General features: G+C 35.5%; 1 protein-coding gene across 1 annotated transcript in view; it reads left to right on the forward strand.

Moving 5' to 3' along the window:
• Positions 1-3,867: 3,867 nt before the first annotated feature.
• LOC117104970 (ras-related and estrogen-regulated growth inhibitor-like) overlaps positions 3,868-18,031 on the forward strand; it is a 33,159-nt gene continuing 18,995 nt past the window's right edge. Inside the window, exons 1-2 of the mRNA XM_033245949.1 lie at positions 3,868-3,976; positions 13,336-13,535. Coding sequence (XP_033101840.1) covers positions 13,523-13,535 — 13 coding nt within the window. The 5' untranslated portion in view covers positions 3,868-3,976; positions 13,336-13,522. The remainder of the gene's footprint in view (positions 3,977-13,335; positions 13,536-18,031) is intronic.

Here is an 18,031-nt window from a genome sequence, read left to right on the forward strand (position 1 = left end):
TTTGATTCCTAGATGGCGGAAAATGAGCTTTCCAGACTTCTAATTTTCCCATTTGTAACAAAAACAATTTTAGCTCACGGGTCCTGAAAAGGTAGATCTAATTTTTTTTTTCTTTGACTTTGTTTATTTATTTTTTATTTTATCTTTTTTTTTTTTGCTCAAGGTGGAGGGTCAGGGGTCCTGACCCCCTCCCCCCAGATCCGCCAATGGTGACCAATGCACAGCAAACATAACATCGAATGCGTCAATGCCAAAACGTAATTATTAGCAGTTTATTTGTTGGCCTTGTATCCTAAATTATTTATTAAAATGGCCTGAATAAAACAATCTACAACGCATGGGAATATCAGTTTAGTTTCGCAATTCACTTAACTTTTTTATGTTGTGTGCAATACTAATGTGAATAATTATACGGAGGTAAGACGGAAGAATTCTGTTTAAGTCAATGTCGTCTTTTAATTTAAAAAATGCAATGGACGCATTATACACCTCTGTAAAAACAGAGCTACAGAAAGTAATCGTAATATCAGGTTTGCAATAATGGAAAAAGAATACATTCAAAACTCTGACTACGGGCAATATAAGGGGCAGTGATAAACATTGTCTATAAACTTATGTTTCGGTTTACGTCAATTGGTTTCCAGATTTGACTGAACTTTTCCAGATAATGAGATAAAAGTATATAATGAATAGTCAAATTAAAAAATATATATATAGGCAGGCGTATTATGGGTACAACCATCGGTCGCGGCTTTTTGCTAAGCAGAGAGTTGAGTTTAATCCAACTTTTCAGACGGCTCGGACAGTACATTGTATTCATATTAGGTCGACGCAGAGTGGCGTTGGCGCGTCAACATGTAGTCGTGTTACTCATCCAGTCGCATGGAGATCACAGGATGTTTAATTTTAATAGTCGTTGAAGAATGAATGCAATTCGCTGGCGCGCGGATGCAGTAGAATGTTACGGGCAGAAAAATGGAAATCACTTTAAGAGTATGAACATTGTTAAATGTTACAACGAGACTTGAACTACAATTCAAACAAATTGAAAACATAAGGAGAAAAGCAATTATTTATGAGGGGAGAAACACAACGGGTCATGACCGACTGGTGCGTACACCCAGACAATAAGTAGGCCTAGGCCTAAACATAGATGAGTTCAACAATGTATTTGCAAGAGTATAGGCCTATTCTCAAACAATTAATATCCTTCTATTATCCAAATATGTGTTGATATTGTATTGTATTAGTAGAATTACTCTAAAATTTTAATTGTCTTACCCTCCCGGGCCTTGGAGGTGTAATTTTTGCTTGCTCTACTTCTAAGCATTCAGATAGTGGACGGACTTGGGGTACCGATGTCACGCTACTGGTGCCGTAACTGCATTCGGAGATACCACTGTAATTTACTTATTCGTTGTGAGTTTTCTATTCGGATATTCGACGCAGTTCGGCAGTTGCTAACCTGTCCGTAGCTGGTGCAGTGCGCAAACTACGGTGGATCTATTCTGCTTCTACCCCTTCTGTTATTCTCCTACTTTTGGGTTCCCAGGAGACTGGCTTTATCCACGTGAACATGGACCTGAACCCAGTGACAGTGAGCGAGTAAACAAAAGATAGAAAATAATTATTATTTTTTTTAATCTGTTGACTTTTTTTGGTTTGTTGGCTTTTTTGTGTGTGAGGACTCAAAGAACAACCCATAAAAGTCTGGGGATATATTTATTTAATACTTTTGTAGACATGATTCATTTGTCGCTGTTTTTGTGTGCAAAGAATCCGTACGATGTCTTTTAAGAGGAAATAATTGGACTTTACTTTTCAATATAATCTCTTGATTACCGGCTACCAAAACAAATTCAAATATAGGCCTAAGCAGGCCCGTACGTGACTTAATAATCTCCGATACTCTGGAGAACATTGTAAATATATCTATTTTTCTTTTTAAAATGCGGACCTTCTCAAGTTTTTGGGCGGTTCGTTGTAACACCCTAAACCCCCCCCCCCCCCCCACACGCCACGGGCCTGCTAAATTCAAATAAGTCTATAAATGTCATGCTACGCTTGCCTATTCGTTAATATTTCATAACAAAAAAATCTTCACTCACAAAGTATTATGAAAACGTTTGGAATAATAAGAAAATTTTTAGATCGTTATTCTACTCCCTTAACCCCTACTAGGGTTGGGCACCTGATTGACAATAGAGGTCATATGCGTTCCCAGCCCTCTAGCTTGTGAGTGGAGTCTTTCGAGTAGAGCGTGCATACCGTATCCGTTTACATCCTGACTCAGCCACCACTGCGCATGCGATAAGAGAAAACGCCATCTCAGTTACAAATCACAAATCACGTGATAAGTAGGCTTACTATTTAATAAGATGTGGCACATTTTACGATGGTATGCAAGGTGTCAGGGTTGCACATGTGATTCAAATTGAGATTATGATTATGGTTACTATAGTACCTTCAATTTTAATTACCGTACTAAAATATACCTGCCAACCTTACCTTTTTAACCTTTAACTATTGTGAAAACAAATTTTATAATTATTTTTATTATCATTATTATGATATGGATTTATTCATTTTTAAGCGTAAACATTCTTCTTATTTTTTTCATTTCATTACCATGTTTGTGTGCTATAATTGTGTTAAATATGGATATTACACATAGTATGCGTAAAAATTGCATACAAATGTGGATTATGTTTTAAATATTCAATGCCTAATATGCATGTTAGGAACGGAACATGAACGTGCATGATTCCAGTGTACGGATCAACAGAAAAGTAATATCTAATACCGTACTTTTGTTTCTGAAGAGATGCCTTAAGCACGTCTCACATTATCGCGACCTAACAATGCGACCGTACCGACTTACGGTCGTATCTGACCGGAAGCAGAGGACCTGGCGACTAGTACCGACCACTATATTTTTTTCAACATGTTGAAAACTCCGCGACCATCGACGACCCTCTCTTCTACACGAGCAAGTTGCTCATAGCAGCTCTCTCACTGGTCGGTGTCGGTCGTATACTGATCGCAGTGCATATAGGTCGTGATAGTGTGAGAGTTGCTTAAAGCATGGACCTGTGAGACGCACTCGGCAGAGGTTTACGCGACGACGTAACCCTATATAGAACAGATTCACTCATCCGTGACCACTCTGCGTTCTCTGCACAAATTCGAATTTAGAAACTCGGCCAGATTGGTCGAAAATCCAGGCGACTTCTTAGTGACGTTAGTCCTCCATCGTCTTGTAATCAAAAGCTCCCTACCGCGTATACGGCGACGGAAATAAACTGATTAACATCGACATTCGAATTGTAATGTGGCACAATAGGTCGATGACATGAACTCTATTTATTCTGCAATAATATGCAATAATCTAAAAAGCATCTGCCAGAGGGCAAACATTATAGGCCTACACATCAAGAAGGCCCTGATAATCACTGGTCTATGACTAGGAATTTCCATAGTTTTCTCTGGTAATGTATTGGGCAAAGAGTACGATAGCAGCCGCTTCACGAATAGAAAGATGTTGAAATGTCGTAATAGAAAATGACATGTTTATTAATTGATCTGTTTGATGTGTGCAAACTCTTTGCCTGGACAATGATAAATACAAAAATATAGGCCTAACGAGAATTTGAATTTATTGAAACACAGTAGTTTTGTAGTACAACGACAGATACTTTGTAGTTCAGCGCCACCCTATGTATAAACCATTCATTAAGTCCCATGAGTAGAAACCTACTTTTCCGTATCAAATCAAAATATAATTTCCCTAAATCGAATATTGCAGAGTTGGCATCAGTCAGTTGTATCACTATCACAAAAAATATCGTAGAGTATTAACAGGGGAATATTGAAACCAACTGACCGAAATGACGAGTTGTTATATATATTACCGAGTAAATATCCTAAAGCATTTATTGTTCACCGTCAAACAAACAGTCCAGCAAAATCCTTAAAGGTATATGTATACATTAAATTATAATTAGGCCTAAGTCTTTTAACGATAGGCCTATTAAACCAGGGGTAGGCATAAAAATGGTCCAAAGGGCCAAAATGAATTTTTTATTTTACACTGTGGTTCGCACACAATCTTATACAACAGATCCTATAAAAAGTTTGTATAGGTTATGGTGAAAATTGAAATGTCCACTATAATTGTAAAACGTCATGCAATATACCTTAAACTTAGTTTTAATACTTTCACATGATGATCGGTGACGTGTCGCAAAGACAATAGGTTTTGTGGGGATTTTTAGCAGAATATGGTGTAGGCGGGCTGCACACATTAGTTGTTTTAATTTACTTTTGTTGGCCATACTTTTCCACTTGTTAGAATTCTTAAAGAAATGATTTGCTTATTGGAAAAACTAGTTTAGCTGTACTGACAAAAAATACTTTTTCGGAATTATTTACTATTATATTGTGCTATGTTTTTGCTGTAAAGTGGTGTTATGGCCCCTAAAACGTAGTCCTACTGTGTGATGTTGCCTTGGGCTTAGCCTTAAATTGAAACCTTCGAAATGAAGTACAGAACTTGAGCGCCAATAATCGCCATAAAGAGCAAGAGCTCACATTTAAGGCTTTAATTTCACTACTGGGAAGTATTATACATTTATATTATTGCTGTGCAGACGTCACTTCTTGAGGTGTCTGACCACTCAATTGGTGTGCAACCCGCTGCGGTCTTGTCTAAAGCTATAGATGGCGTAAATGAATAAGCTTTCATTTTTTTATGAATCTTGAGCGTGACGTCATTATATTGAATTGCTTCTGCGCATTTTGTACTCTCGCCACAATTAACGAGGCTGACCTCACGCATGATGATGAGCATTTACCAGTTACTGGGCATTGATAGCCACTCACTTACAATGTATGAATACTCGTCATTTACTGTATAATACCATTTGCTGACAGAATCACACTTTTAGTTAAGAATAACGTGATTTTTTAAAATTGTGGCATCGGTGACAAAACAATTCATACCCTATAGTTAGTTATTTAGTTCGTAACGCATTAGACAATTCATACCCTATAGTTAGTTATTTAGTTCGTAACGCATTAGACAATTCATACCCTATAGTTAGTTATTTAGTTCGTAACGCATTAGACAATTCATACCCTATAGTTAGTTATTTAGTTCGTAACGCATTAGACAATTCATACCCTATAGTTAGTTATTTAGTTCGTAACGCATTAGACAATTCATACCCTATAGTTAGTTATTTAGTTCGTAACGCATTAGACAATTCATACCCTATAGTTAGTTATTTAGTTCGTAACGCATTAGACAATTCATACCCTATAGTTAGTTATTTAGTTCGTAACGCATTAGACAATTCATACCCTATAGTTAGTTATTTAGTTCGTAACGCATTAGACAATTCATACCCTATAGTTAGTTATTTAGTTCGTAACGCATTAGACAATTCATACCCTATAGTTAGTTATTTAGTTCGTAACGCATTAGACAATTCATACCCTATAGTTAGTTATTTAGTTCGTAACGCATTAGACAATTCATACCCTATAGTTAGTTATTTAGTTCGTAACGCATTAGACAATTCATACCCTATAGTTAGTTATTTAGTTCGTAACGCATTAGACAATTCATACCCTATAGTTAGTTATTTAGTTCGTAACGCATTAGACAATTCATACCCTATAGTTAGTTATTTAGTTCGTAACGCATTAGACAATTCATACCCTATAATAAAACATAATAATGGACAATAATTCAAAGGGCAAACTGAAGTACAGAGCGGATTTGCAGTGCAGGGCGAAAATACATTGCAAAGCGGAATCGTCGGATTACAGTGTATAAGAGCATACATTTCAGATTGGAATTTCGAGAAAACATAAACAGCGGGAAGCAGGAAAATGGAATCATTTACAAATGTTTTCTTTCTGAAAGTATATACACTTGTTTGCCACAGTGTGTCGCATCCAAGCATTTAACACGTATAGTATAAACTTACAAATAGGCCTCTTTACATTTGATTTTTCTCAAACGCATCACCATCACGAAAAGCTGAACAAATCAAAGACAGTAACACAAAACTTGATTCCCAAGCTCAGATAATTATTACAAGAGCCTACTATACAATCGGAGTTGGCGCTAATAAGGAGCCTCATAAATTTCTTTAATACCGATACTTTTTTATTTTCATCGATTTTATTATTTATTCTACATATTTCTATGTTGAAAATTTACAGTGGCAATTTCTATTTAAATGATTTTTATATTCTCTTTGGCAATTCTTGTTTGCCTTATGTCGTCGTGACTGTTTTTCCTTTAGCATACTTCCTGACGTTTTTAATTTTTTTTTTTCAAATTTTATTGTTTCGGTGTTTGTACCGTCATTTTGTATATATATTTCTATTTCTATTTAGTATTTTTATTGTAAGAAGCGAGCCCTTGGGGAGGTGCTCATCACCTGCTTGTTCGACTCCTTCACCTATGTATTTTTGCATATGTGAGAAGTTTACTAAATTAATAACAAATAAATAGATACATAGTGTGATAATGTGCGATTGAGGGAACAACCAAGAATAATATTAATGCTGCGTGATGACCGATTATTAGATTTAAGATTTGTGCACTCCTCTCCGTAATTGATACCAACACACCTGTCTGTCAGCAACTGAGTGCATTGAGGGGTTTCACCTGAAGCAAATCTACATGTGTTAAAATTCATTCATGAACGATCAATTTCATGCCTGTATTCGTAATAGCTTGTCGTTATCAATTCTACTGTCTCAACTTTTTACAATATCGCCAATTATAACTTACTTAAATTTCAGTTTATCTGGGCAATAGATTCGGATAGTGGAAAAGTTCCAAGCACCAAGTAAAGTAATTTGGTCTAAAATATCAAATTGAAGTTGAAAAGAGTTTAATGAACCCCAGAAACTCGCGTTTCTTGGTGCATCTATGACTATGACCGAAAGGGGCCGAAGAACTTTTTCCCCTTCCTGATTTTTATTCTTATAATTTTAGTTTACATAATCGCCATCTTTAAAGAAAATAACGTTGCCGATGGATGTTACGTCTACGTTAAACTATTATCATTATTTTTTTCTGGAAAACATTCCAAGTTATGAGAGATTTCGAAATCACGCATGAAAACACCCGTTTAATAATGTAGTGTGTAAATGTGTCTGAAATTACTCAACGGGGATGCTTTAGTAAACAACTCGGAAACTATTCGGCCTATAGATATACATGATCCTTCTCATGTGACTGTTCGCCCGAAAATTCTGCATATAAATCGTAGACATTTCTTAAAATAATTGCTGGCTGACACCTTTGACCATTGCAAGAATAACCTGTGTTATGTTCTCAACTATAATCAGAAAAATAAATCTTTTAAAATCAGGTCTATGCGCAGTTTGGCCAAAAGTCGCTCCGACAAGATTTCGTTAAATTCGCAATGTCGGAAGACTTTTAGCTTGGAAGACGAAGATTATGTTCTAAACACTAACCTTATAGGTCTAACGGGCTTGGGTAGTGAAAATTTAGTATTTTCAGTGAGAAAAAACATCATGACGGACGTCAGGATCTGAGCCAAAGAGGAAGCTATGTTATTGCTTTATTTAATTTTTCTTATTGTCTTTTGAGGGAATAAAGCTTATGTTTACAGCTTAGTTTACCTGCTTTTTTTCTCTATGGTTTACACTATCATAATTCAATGGAGTAATCTTGGGATCGAGGCAGCATTACCGCACTAATAGGTCAATGAGAAGCAAAAATTCCACATAATACCATAGCACTATCTATTATCACATAGAAATCATCCGTTAATGCCAACTTTCCCAAGATCCATGGAAAGTTATGAGGTTACTAAGTTGTAATCTTTACAAGATCATAGTTATTATGAGGGGAGAGGGAGCAAGTAGGTTAATTTGCTTTATACTTAATTCAGGACTTTGCATAGCAAAACAAGATCTTCTTGTTCATGTAAAATCCATCATCAACGGCTTTTCCACGTCTCAAAAATAGACACCTTTACAACTAATTTCGATGCCATGATTATATCCTAGCACCATAAGCTTCAGTGTTGTGCTTGCCATGTGTTATATAGGTCTGTGTTTTTATAGTGAAACAATTGCTTGCAGCAACTCCATCAAAAACTAAACTTTTTTTGTCGTTTTCAAATGCATCACTCAATTAATTCTCTTCGACGGCTAATTAAACACTGTTAGGAGGCAGTATTCAATCGTCATCAACTCTCTTAAAGTAGGCCTAATATCTGTCTCCTGAGAATATCTGCTATGGTGCAAAACGAAACACCAACGTTTTAAAAAAAAACACACTCTCGTTATTTTTATTTTTATTCTGAGCGAGGCAATTCAGCATGATAGTTTGTGTATCTTTTGTTAAAAATACAAAACGACTTCCAGCTTTGAGATGGACATAGGACTACTGTTATTGAAACCACCTTTAAAAATGGTTACGATTATTTTTGATAAATGTAACCTTTAAAGCTCTTACTTTATCTATTTTGTCTTTTATTTAAACCAAATATTAAGGTAAAGTAGTTATCTGATCGCTGAGGGCAGCAAGACACTTGACCACATGGACGGACGGACATTGAATATCAATCACATAAGCTTTTGATGTACAGTAGGCGCACGTTGGCGCTATCACGTTTCTCTCAGCTCTCTTCTGCTGAGCTTTGTCAAACCAGGGAACAGATAAATTAGAACTGTTCCCTATTCAAACTCGCCCTTTCTAAACGGTTCTTCATCAAATGATTTATAAGTATGGTTTATCATTTATATGTTTACGGATGTCTAAGAGTAGAAGCTAATTAGTAATATAACTTTCATGACTGACATTTAGAATTGGCATTGACGTTATGTCGGGGTGATACTAATATACATCATTAAATAAATGTGATGTATTACATTAATGGATGAGCTGGCAATGCGTTGAATTGCGCTAAAATACAGAAGAAAGTAACCAGCATTCTACAAGAACTAAAAGCTATACTTACCATTCTTGTAAGGGTGATACTAATATACATCATTAAATAAATTTGATGTATTACATTAATGGATGAGCTGGCAATGCGTTGAATTGCGCTAAAATACAGAAGAAAGTAACCAGCATTCTACAAGAACTAAAAGCTATACTTTTTTTTTTCTTGTAAGCCATCAGTCCTAACTCAATCACCCGTAAGGTTTTTGATTATATTACTACATTGCTTCCACAATTTCTTAATTCGAAACAAGTTCATGATTAACTATTTCTAAAGTTATAAGCAACTAGGCCTACATCGGTTCAAAAACCAACCTTAATCTCTGACCCATTTTCTAAATGATTTTTAATCCGCTACGGTGCAAACCTTCCCTGACTTATCCATAGCCTTACCAAACACCAGATTCTTGAAACAATCTCCGCATCAATCCTTCTGTATTTGAATTGGGCTAAACATTCGACAAATTTGACTAATCAATTCCTCTTAATAAACCCTACCAATTAGGTATAGCAAGTTGGTATTTAAAATACAGTTCTTTATATAGATATCTTCCCTATTTCTATGCAGTAGGACCATCCTGAATGTTCAATTTAAAGATATACTGTTTACTTACACACATGAATACGTATACATACGTATTACAGCATTTGTAGTGCTATTTCATGAAGATCAGAGTACTCATTCAGTAACTTTCTTATCCCAAAAAGGGTCTGTTCGTGTCTGAGCTTTTGTTAGTAATACTTTTTTAAATCCCAAAACTTTCAGTTAGGTATCCATTTAAAAGATCCCAATACGTTACGGTATGTTCAGTAAACACAAGAGCATTTGAAAAAAAAAAAAAATTGTGAGCAATGTTTCAAGAGGAAAGAATCAAACTGCTACAATATGTTAATTTTGATCGCAGTCGTATCTGAAACAAAATGTGATATCGCCCTCAATGCAATAAATTTAGCGAATACAATTACGTACTAATATTATTACTATGGTATTATTTTATTAATAGAAACTGTGAATAATACATTGCAATTGCATATTTCATGCTTCAATGTTATTGAAGCAAATATAAAAATAGGCCTAATAGAATTTGCCTGAAAATGTACATGAGCGACTTCACAAAGCTTTATGTAACAAATGATAGGCCTAAGTAACAGCCAGAAAACTTATTAGGTTTATTTTCTTTTGCATACCTTATTTACACGTCCAGATTTTATCACAATAATCTTCGGTAAAATCCGACCCTTGAAGAAGACAAATTGAATTTTTTTATATAGGTTTACTGTTTCTCATTCCAAGGTAGGCCTATATTGTATTTGTATTGACTTACTGTCCGTAATACAGTACTTATATTTACTAATTCCAATTGGTTGTAATATAGGCCACTGAGCTGTGTTCGATTATTCATTGTTTTCTGTTGTTTATTCTTTTTAATTTTTTTTAAATCTGATTTTATTTTGTGATATTTTAATGTTTATCTCATAGCTAACATGACTTTGTTCCAGGAGCCACTGGTCTTTATGACCCTTTATTTCCTTGAAGGAACACGCTTTCGGGGTTCATTGGATTAGGTGGCTCATAACTGTGATGGTATGTTTCATGGCTCGTTAAATATTCGGGTAGTACCATCTTGTTGGTTTCGATAAAATCTCTCTTGAGCTTTGAAAACGTCATACATCAACAAGAATTGGGTTTTTATAAACTGCTCTGTGTGAGTGGGTTTATCCCTCCTTGTTACACTAAGCGGAGTGGGCGCGGTAAGCGCAGCGGTTGTAAATCGTGCTCTAACCTTAAGGTCGGAGGTTCGAACTGCCATTGTAAATTTCGCTTGTGTCCTTGGGAAATACACTTTACCTACGATTGTCTCTCACCATCTAGGCGTGATTAGCGGGTATCTGTTAGGTCCAAGAACAATTACTGCTGCAACATGATGGTATGCTCCTTGGCGGTTGTTTCATTGACTGGGGTAAAAATGTGACAAGAGCATTAAGGTTATTACAGTTATGCGCGTTATAAATTTATATAAGTATTATAATAGCAATGACATATTTATGCGAACTATTTATTATCCAGAGTATAAAAATTATATATTCGTGACATAAAAAATGACGTGTTGTGAATTTTAAATTGATACTCATACCAAAGTAGTGACAAGTTGAAACATGAAACTTTAACTGTGCTACGAACTCGCTGTGTAATGTTTACAAATATGTATGTGTTTGTTTATTTATTAAGTAGGCCTATAGGCCTACTAATAACAAGCAGTAATTTTAATAACAATAACCATAAGAATACAGTATCAATATCGAAATAATTGTTAAAGATAACAAAAATGACAACGACGACAATGATAACAATCACAGCTGCAATAACAATAACAGATAGCAACAGCAGCATTAAGAACACAACAGCAACAGCAAGAACAACATCATCAACTTTAGAATTATTGTGTCAAATGGTCGTTGAGTTATGTGAAATGAACATCTAAGTAGAGTACCATAGCCAACAGTAAGAAGCTTAGTGTAACGACCATCTTTACGACAATTGTGTTTTGTAGGATCAGTACGATTCGTCAACTAGTCTCATAACCCGCGTCGCACTGTGCGTCAACATCAAGATCAACATGCGCTTCCCTTACTGCACAGTAGACGTTTAAGCGAGTTGTTAAATGTAAATACCGAAACTTCCGTTAACAGGTAGTTGTATTTTGATGTGCCGAGGTTTCTCACGTCGAGCAAATATCACAGTCGATAAAAGAGAGTTAGTAGCAGCAGATAGTTGACGTTATGAACGTTTAATATGTTGAACATACATTTTTACCAAAGGATAACCTCTTACCTAGAGAGGAGACTATAGTGTCCTACATTTTGCTAATCTGATCACCAGTAAAGTAAGAGCAGATATAACAGTTAAATTATTGAGATGGAAATGTCAACAACTAAAACTCGCTGGCTTGGTCTGAAAAGAGTAGGGGTATGTCTACCCTGGACGGTGTAGTGCCCAGTTCGCCACCAGAAGGAAAGTCCTTCGGATCTTCGTGGGTTCCTTGCGTGTGTTTCACATCGAGGAATTCTAATGCAATACAATCGTGGTTTGGTTCTTGTCTCTCAGTTTATTTATGTTGCTTTGGTTCACATTTTGGCTTGGGTTTCAGTTGTCTACAGGTTTGGGTCTCGGGTTTTGTTTTGTTTACTGGCTGCCGTTCTTGTATATCTTGGATCTCGTCTGCTGGTTTTGATCATAATAACTGGCTCGAGTCTTGTTCTGTCTGCATGGTTTGCTCTTTTATGGTCTTGTAATCAGTTTTAGTCTCGTCTTACTATTAAAGGGGATGTACAAAGTTAAGATGTATAATAAAACGATATGATACGATACTTTATTGTCATTTTAACAACATGGTAAAAATAAAATTAGTGTTCATTGATCCGATAGGCAAAAACAGTGCAATTCAGAAATATAAACACAAAATTTATTACGATTACTTGCGACCAGCACATTAGGCCTATATCGAAGGCGTAATAATCACAGATTCATCAGTAAAGATTATTTTGTTTGATACACAGAGTGGGTAACCTAGTTAATGTAATTGTCTCATGAATGAACAGTGAAATCAGATCTTGACTTGTATTCTTCTATTAGTGTTCTTTATTGAAAACACTCATCACATGAGATGAATAGTGATCGTTATGGAGGATTGTGTAAAGCTATATCCGTGTTGAGTACTTGCCAGGGGTGGCGCCAGGATTTGCTCGACGGGAGCCCGAGGTCCCCGAAGGAGGGCTGATTCCCCCGACGAAAGCAAAGTGGGCTTCGTCGAGCTTTTAAAAGGTTTCCAAAGTGGTCTAGGGGTGAAGCCCCCGAAAATGTTGACAATTTAGGGGTTTCAAAGACTTATTTAATCGATTTTAGAAAATAAATATAATTTTTTTTTTCTCCCTGACGAATTGTGCTTTTTCTCCCCGACGGAGCCCTGGCTCCTCCGCACCCCCCACCCCAGTTCCATCCATGGAACTTGCATATCTGCAAGATATTCATGTATGTGTGTTTGTGTGTGAACATGTATCATTAAATCACACGTATAAAATATCTACAATTGCTGTAGGCCTACGCTGTTTGAAAGACATTAAGTAAAATAGGCCTACTTTAGAGTTGGCCCATTGGGACTTACAAATCATAATAGTAACCAAACTGACGACAATGGATAGAGGTAAGGAGAATTGTACATTACGCAAGCAACACTTCTACTTTAAATAGGATTATAGCAAATTCATCCCTATAACGTCTGATAGATCTCTGATTTAGGCAATTGTGGATGATATTAACGAGTAAATTGGCTTTTCAGATTACAAAATGATAGTAAATGGATGGCGTCTTAATGCTTACTGGCAAGACATTGGGCAGACTCCATAGGCACACTTATCGGGGTTTCGTATGAGAGGCCATAGTACCACAAAATTCGACCCAAGCAATCTCGTGGCCTTATAAACTTCTGTGTGGTTTAATGAGTAATCATTTGCAGTCGGGGCATCATGATTGCATCAGGTAAGACTATTCATGATTGATTGAATGAGTATCATCTTCATTATTATTACTGTTTAATTTATTTATAATGAAAGTTTTAAGACTTCTGTGACTCTTTCTATAAAACATTTATTTTTAGCCATTTGATTAGCTGGTTATTTACAGGGGCTAGGTCACATTAACATGGAAAAAAAAGAGTACATTTTGTAGCTTTTTTGTTTCTCTGCCGATTTAAATCATCCTAGTCAATGGGTGTTTGAATTTCTGTGTTATTTACCAAAATATCATCTGTATCATAATTACCAAAGAAACCTTCGGGAACTGCTACGTCGAGGCCGGCTGTCTCTTAATTAGCTTTTAGACTTTTATTGAATACCGTTAATAAGATTTAAGAATTAATTTTGATCCAAATGTAGCTGAAAGACTTCAAGTGTTTTGTCCTCGTGCTTCTACCAAGATAGTCCTTATCATCTTCTGTTTGTCCAAAATACCAAGCACATAAGCTCAATTTCGTTGAACTTGCCAATTAGAAAAGTGATTTAAATTCCCAGTTTGGCATATCCTTGGCCTTTATTCTTAAAGTTGAATTAAATAAATTATTTTTAAAATCCGAATGCTACAATATAGGCCTATTAGGTTTTTACAATAATTATAATATAAGATAGATATGAGATCAGTCAACAGAACAAAATAAATACTAGCTAGTGGTACTTAACCGGTAATCGCGCACGTAGACATAATTACCGCTATCCGCACACTGCATTACATCCAATCGGAAGCCTGGTTACGTTTCCATTGAATCGCTATACAGTGTTGTTTTTAATTTCTTAGAGAAGCGTTAGCAAATTAATGCGATAGGTTAATTCTGTATTTTTTATTATTATTATTAATTGGTCGGTGTGGTGTTGTATTCATAGACTGCAATGAGAGAAGAGTAAATGATTTATGTTCTTGAAAGTCGATGATTATTACATAAGCTTAATATAACGCTATTAAGTTATAATTCATTAACTTTGTATAGTAAATGATGTATTTTCAACAATAATGAAATGTTATTTTTACAGGTATGGTATAGCTGATATATTTCTCTTATAATAGCTGTTGTTATTTGTTGCTGCAGCTGCTGTTCAATGATGATGTTTTTCTTCTTACTACTATTAATATCATATTATTATTGAAGATTGTGTTTGTGATAATGCATTTTCTATTATGCAATTCTTTTTGTACTTTTCAATTGGGGTTATGTTGGGTCTTTGTCGTATAATGGTATAATGATCGTAAGTGTATTTCATGACATTTTGAATGAGATAATTAAACAAGGGAATACGCAACACAAACACCGACCGTTTGTTCGTTTGTTAGTGTTACATTTTCATGCCAACAGGTTAATAATGTGGATAGGTACTTCAGACAATTCAATGACTGTAAAGTGACATTCCAACGGTGATGATACATTGCTTAGCAATCCCAAGTAATAGACATTTCACATTCTGTAGGCCTACCACATGTAGCTCGCAGTGACGTATCTACAGGTGGTTTGGGGCGCACCACTAAGAAAGTGGCTCTCCCACTAAAAATATTTACGCTAAAATAGTTAATAATCACTTCATTTTCAACTTATTTTGCCAGTTAAGACCCCACTCTCTTAATCATCGAGCCTTCTCCCAGCCCTACAAACTTAATCTTAGTTGTCTTAAGCCGGACACCTACTGCGATTCTATTGAACAGCGGCCGCACGACGTTCGCGCAACGGATCGTTATGACGATCTGTTCAGACCACCGACAGTCAGCAGACGGCGTCGAGTCGTCTAGCGCTCACAGAGAACGGAGTTGGATTCGTCGTATGACGGTCGTCGGTGCAGTGAGTGCCCAGTTTTAAACGGGAATCGACGACGAAAAGCCGGAGTTACGTTTTAAGCGCTTGCACAGAGCGGAGATGGATGGATAGTGTGTGCTGCCCGGCTTAAGAGATAAACTGTAAACCGTCATGTGGTAATGCTTGTATTATAAATTGTAAAACGTCATTGAAGAGAAACTGAATGAAATAAAATACTCCAACCCAGTTCTTCTTCTGTCTGTGCAGACACCTTAACCAACTGGGTCACTGGGTGGGCTTCGTTTTAAATTCAAGTACAATTAGAAGCAACTGATTTTTCACTCTCACTTGCGTAGAATAATAATAATAATAATAATAATAATAATAATAATAATAATAATAATAATAATAATAATAATAATAATAATAATAATAATAATAATAGTAATAATAATAATAATAGTAATAATAATAATAATATAATTACGTAAATAATTTAATAATGGTAGAAACAGTGCTCGACTATATATACATATATTATATATAGGCCTATATATATATAGGCTATATACCCTATATACATATATATAGGCTATATATCTTATATACATAATATGTATATATATAAATATATATATATATATATATATATATATATAAATCATCGAAGAAAGTGTTCGTATAAAGGACATAATGGTACATCGTGTAGCAGCTCTCAACAAATGCTGTCCTATAAATAAATGAATGCTGTCCTATAAATAAATTTATTGTGTTATAAAATGCCTTCGGTGGGATTCCAACCTGTGACCTCTCGCTATGAAGGTGAGTGTCGCAACCATTAGACCACAGGCTTCATGGTCGAACAGATTCAAATAACCAGGGAACAGTGAAATTAAATAACCGCCAGGTACATTATGTCCTTTATTCGAACATTGTATTTACCTTTCTTTGATTTATATATAATTTCTTTCTTTGATTTATATATAATTTAACAGTGTTAACGGCTATCCTGATTTATATTATTAAATTTCTTGCTTGCTTCACGTTTAAATGATATTATAATGTTAACCCACAACGACAGATCAGAAAAGAACTCAAATTATGAAGGAAAGAGATGAACAAGAATAATGAACAGGTGAGGGATGTTGACTGGTATGACGAAATAATGTAACCAATAATAAGAAACTCTACACATAGAATGTCAATAATGGATTTCCACCAAACAAAAACAGTAATGTTGGATTCCACGTTATATTCCTCGAAAATATCTTGAATCTTGTAAGGATTTATTCTTGAGTAATGGCAAAAGTAAAGTAGGTAGGCCAATTAGTACTAATTTCAGAAGCGATCACAGTGGCGGATCCAGGAATTTGAAATAGAGGGTGCTCGGAGAGGGACTTTCAGAGATGGAGGGTCTATAGGCTTACTACCTCAGTCCCACCATGGTTGGGGCTGAGGTAAGAAAAGTATGATTATGGCCGCCTTTAGATGGTCGGAAATGGCGTTCTTAGACTCAAAATTTATTTTTCTCAATTTTTTTTTATTTTGAAAGTTATTTGTTTGAAGTTATGACAAGAGTGCACTCTGAAAGTAAAAAATTTGGGGATCCGTCTGATTCGGAGGGTATAACCGTCAGGTATACGTTGATCTTACTTCAAAATAAGCAAGTTAATTTTAAAATTGATTTTTATGATTTTTAAATTATTTTTTAGAAGACAATATATTTTAAAAGTACAACATATCAGAGAGAAATAACTCCCTGATTATATTAATTTTATTATATGGGTACTTGCTAACTAATTAAACCTTAAATCAAGATGAGTTAGCTTAGAAATACGATTACGCTACAGGCCTTATAGACTTATATCAACTAGACCTATATCAACAGACTGACCGCGTAATAATTTTTCACAAGGAACGCGTTCTAGTTCAATGAGAATTTAAAATCTCAGCACATTACGACCACCATGGGCATACACTTGAAATTTGAGATACGCGTACATTTACATATCCAACTATGATTATTTACAAAGCAAGATATTCAATCATTCTCAGTAATCTAAGGCCCTCTATTCTGCAATTTACTGTGGTACAGAAGGTAGCTTTATGTACCCATAATAACACGTACTCAATGATTTTAGAGATCAACGTTAATCAACGGAGTTTACTTTAAATAATACTCTGTCTTTTATGTTCATTGTTACATCCAAAGCAGGCCTATTACAGTATTATTGTATCTCTGATTTAAATTACATCAAATATGGCACCTGTTATATTTAATGTTCAAATTTAATTTAGCCTATTGGTTCAACTATACGCATGTAAAAAAGAATGTGAAAGATCAATTGCTTTAATCGGATTTGATTACCCAACTAATCTTAACAGACACTACCCTCAGTGGAATTTCTGGTAAAGGCTTATTTTGGCATGGCCGCCGGAACCGGGGGTGGGGAGCGTTTCCCCCCCCCCACACTTTTTGACAGAAAATATATAATGTCTATGGACATTTTTGTATGATCGGAATGAAATGCAAGAAAAGAAAGAAGGAAGAAGGAGGAGAGGGAGGGGAAAGAGAGTGTTTATCCAGTCCCCGACCGAGTTGGATTTTCTCGCAATTCACATTGGCGGATCTGGGGGATCAGGGGTCTTGATCCCCTCCCTTAGGCAAAAAAAAATAAAAAAAATAAAAACAATTCTAGAC

The sequence above is a fragment of the Anneissia japonica genome, unplaced genomic scaffold (assembly GCF_011630105.1).
Source record: "Anneissia japonica isolate Jap-2015-1 unplaced genomic scaffold, ASM1163010v1 scaffold287834_len5846547_cov211, whole genome shotgun sequence".
Taxonomy (NCBI): domain Eukaryota; kingdom Metazoa; phylum Echinodermata; class Crinoidea; order Comatulida; family Comatulidae; genus Anneissia; species Anneissia japonica.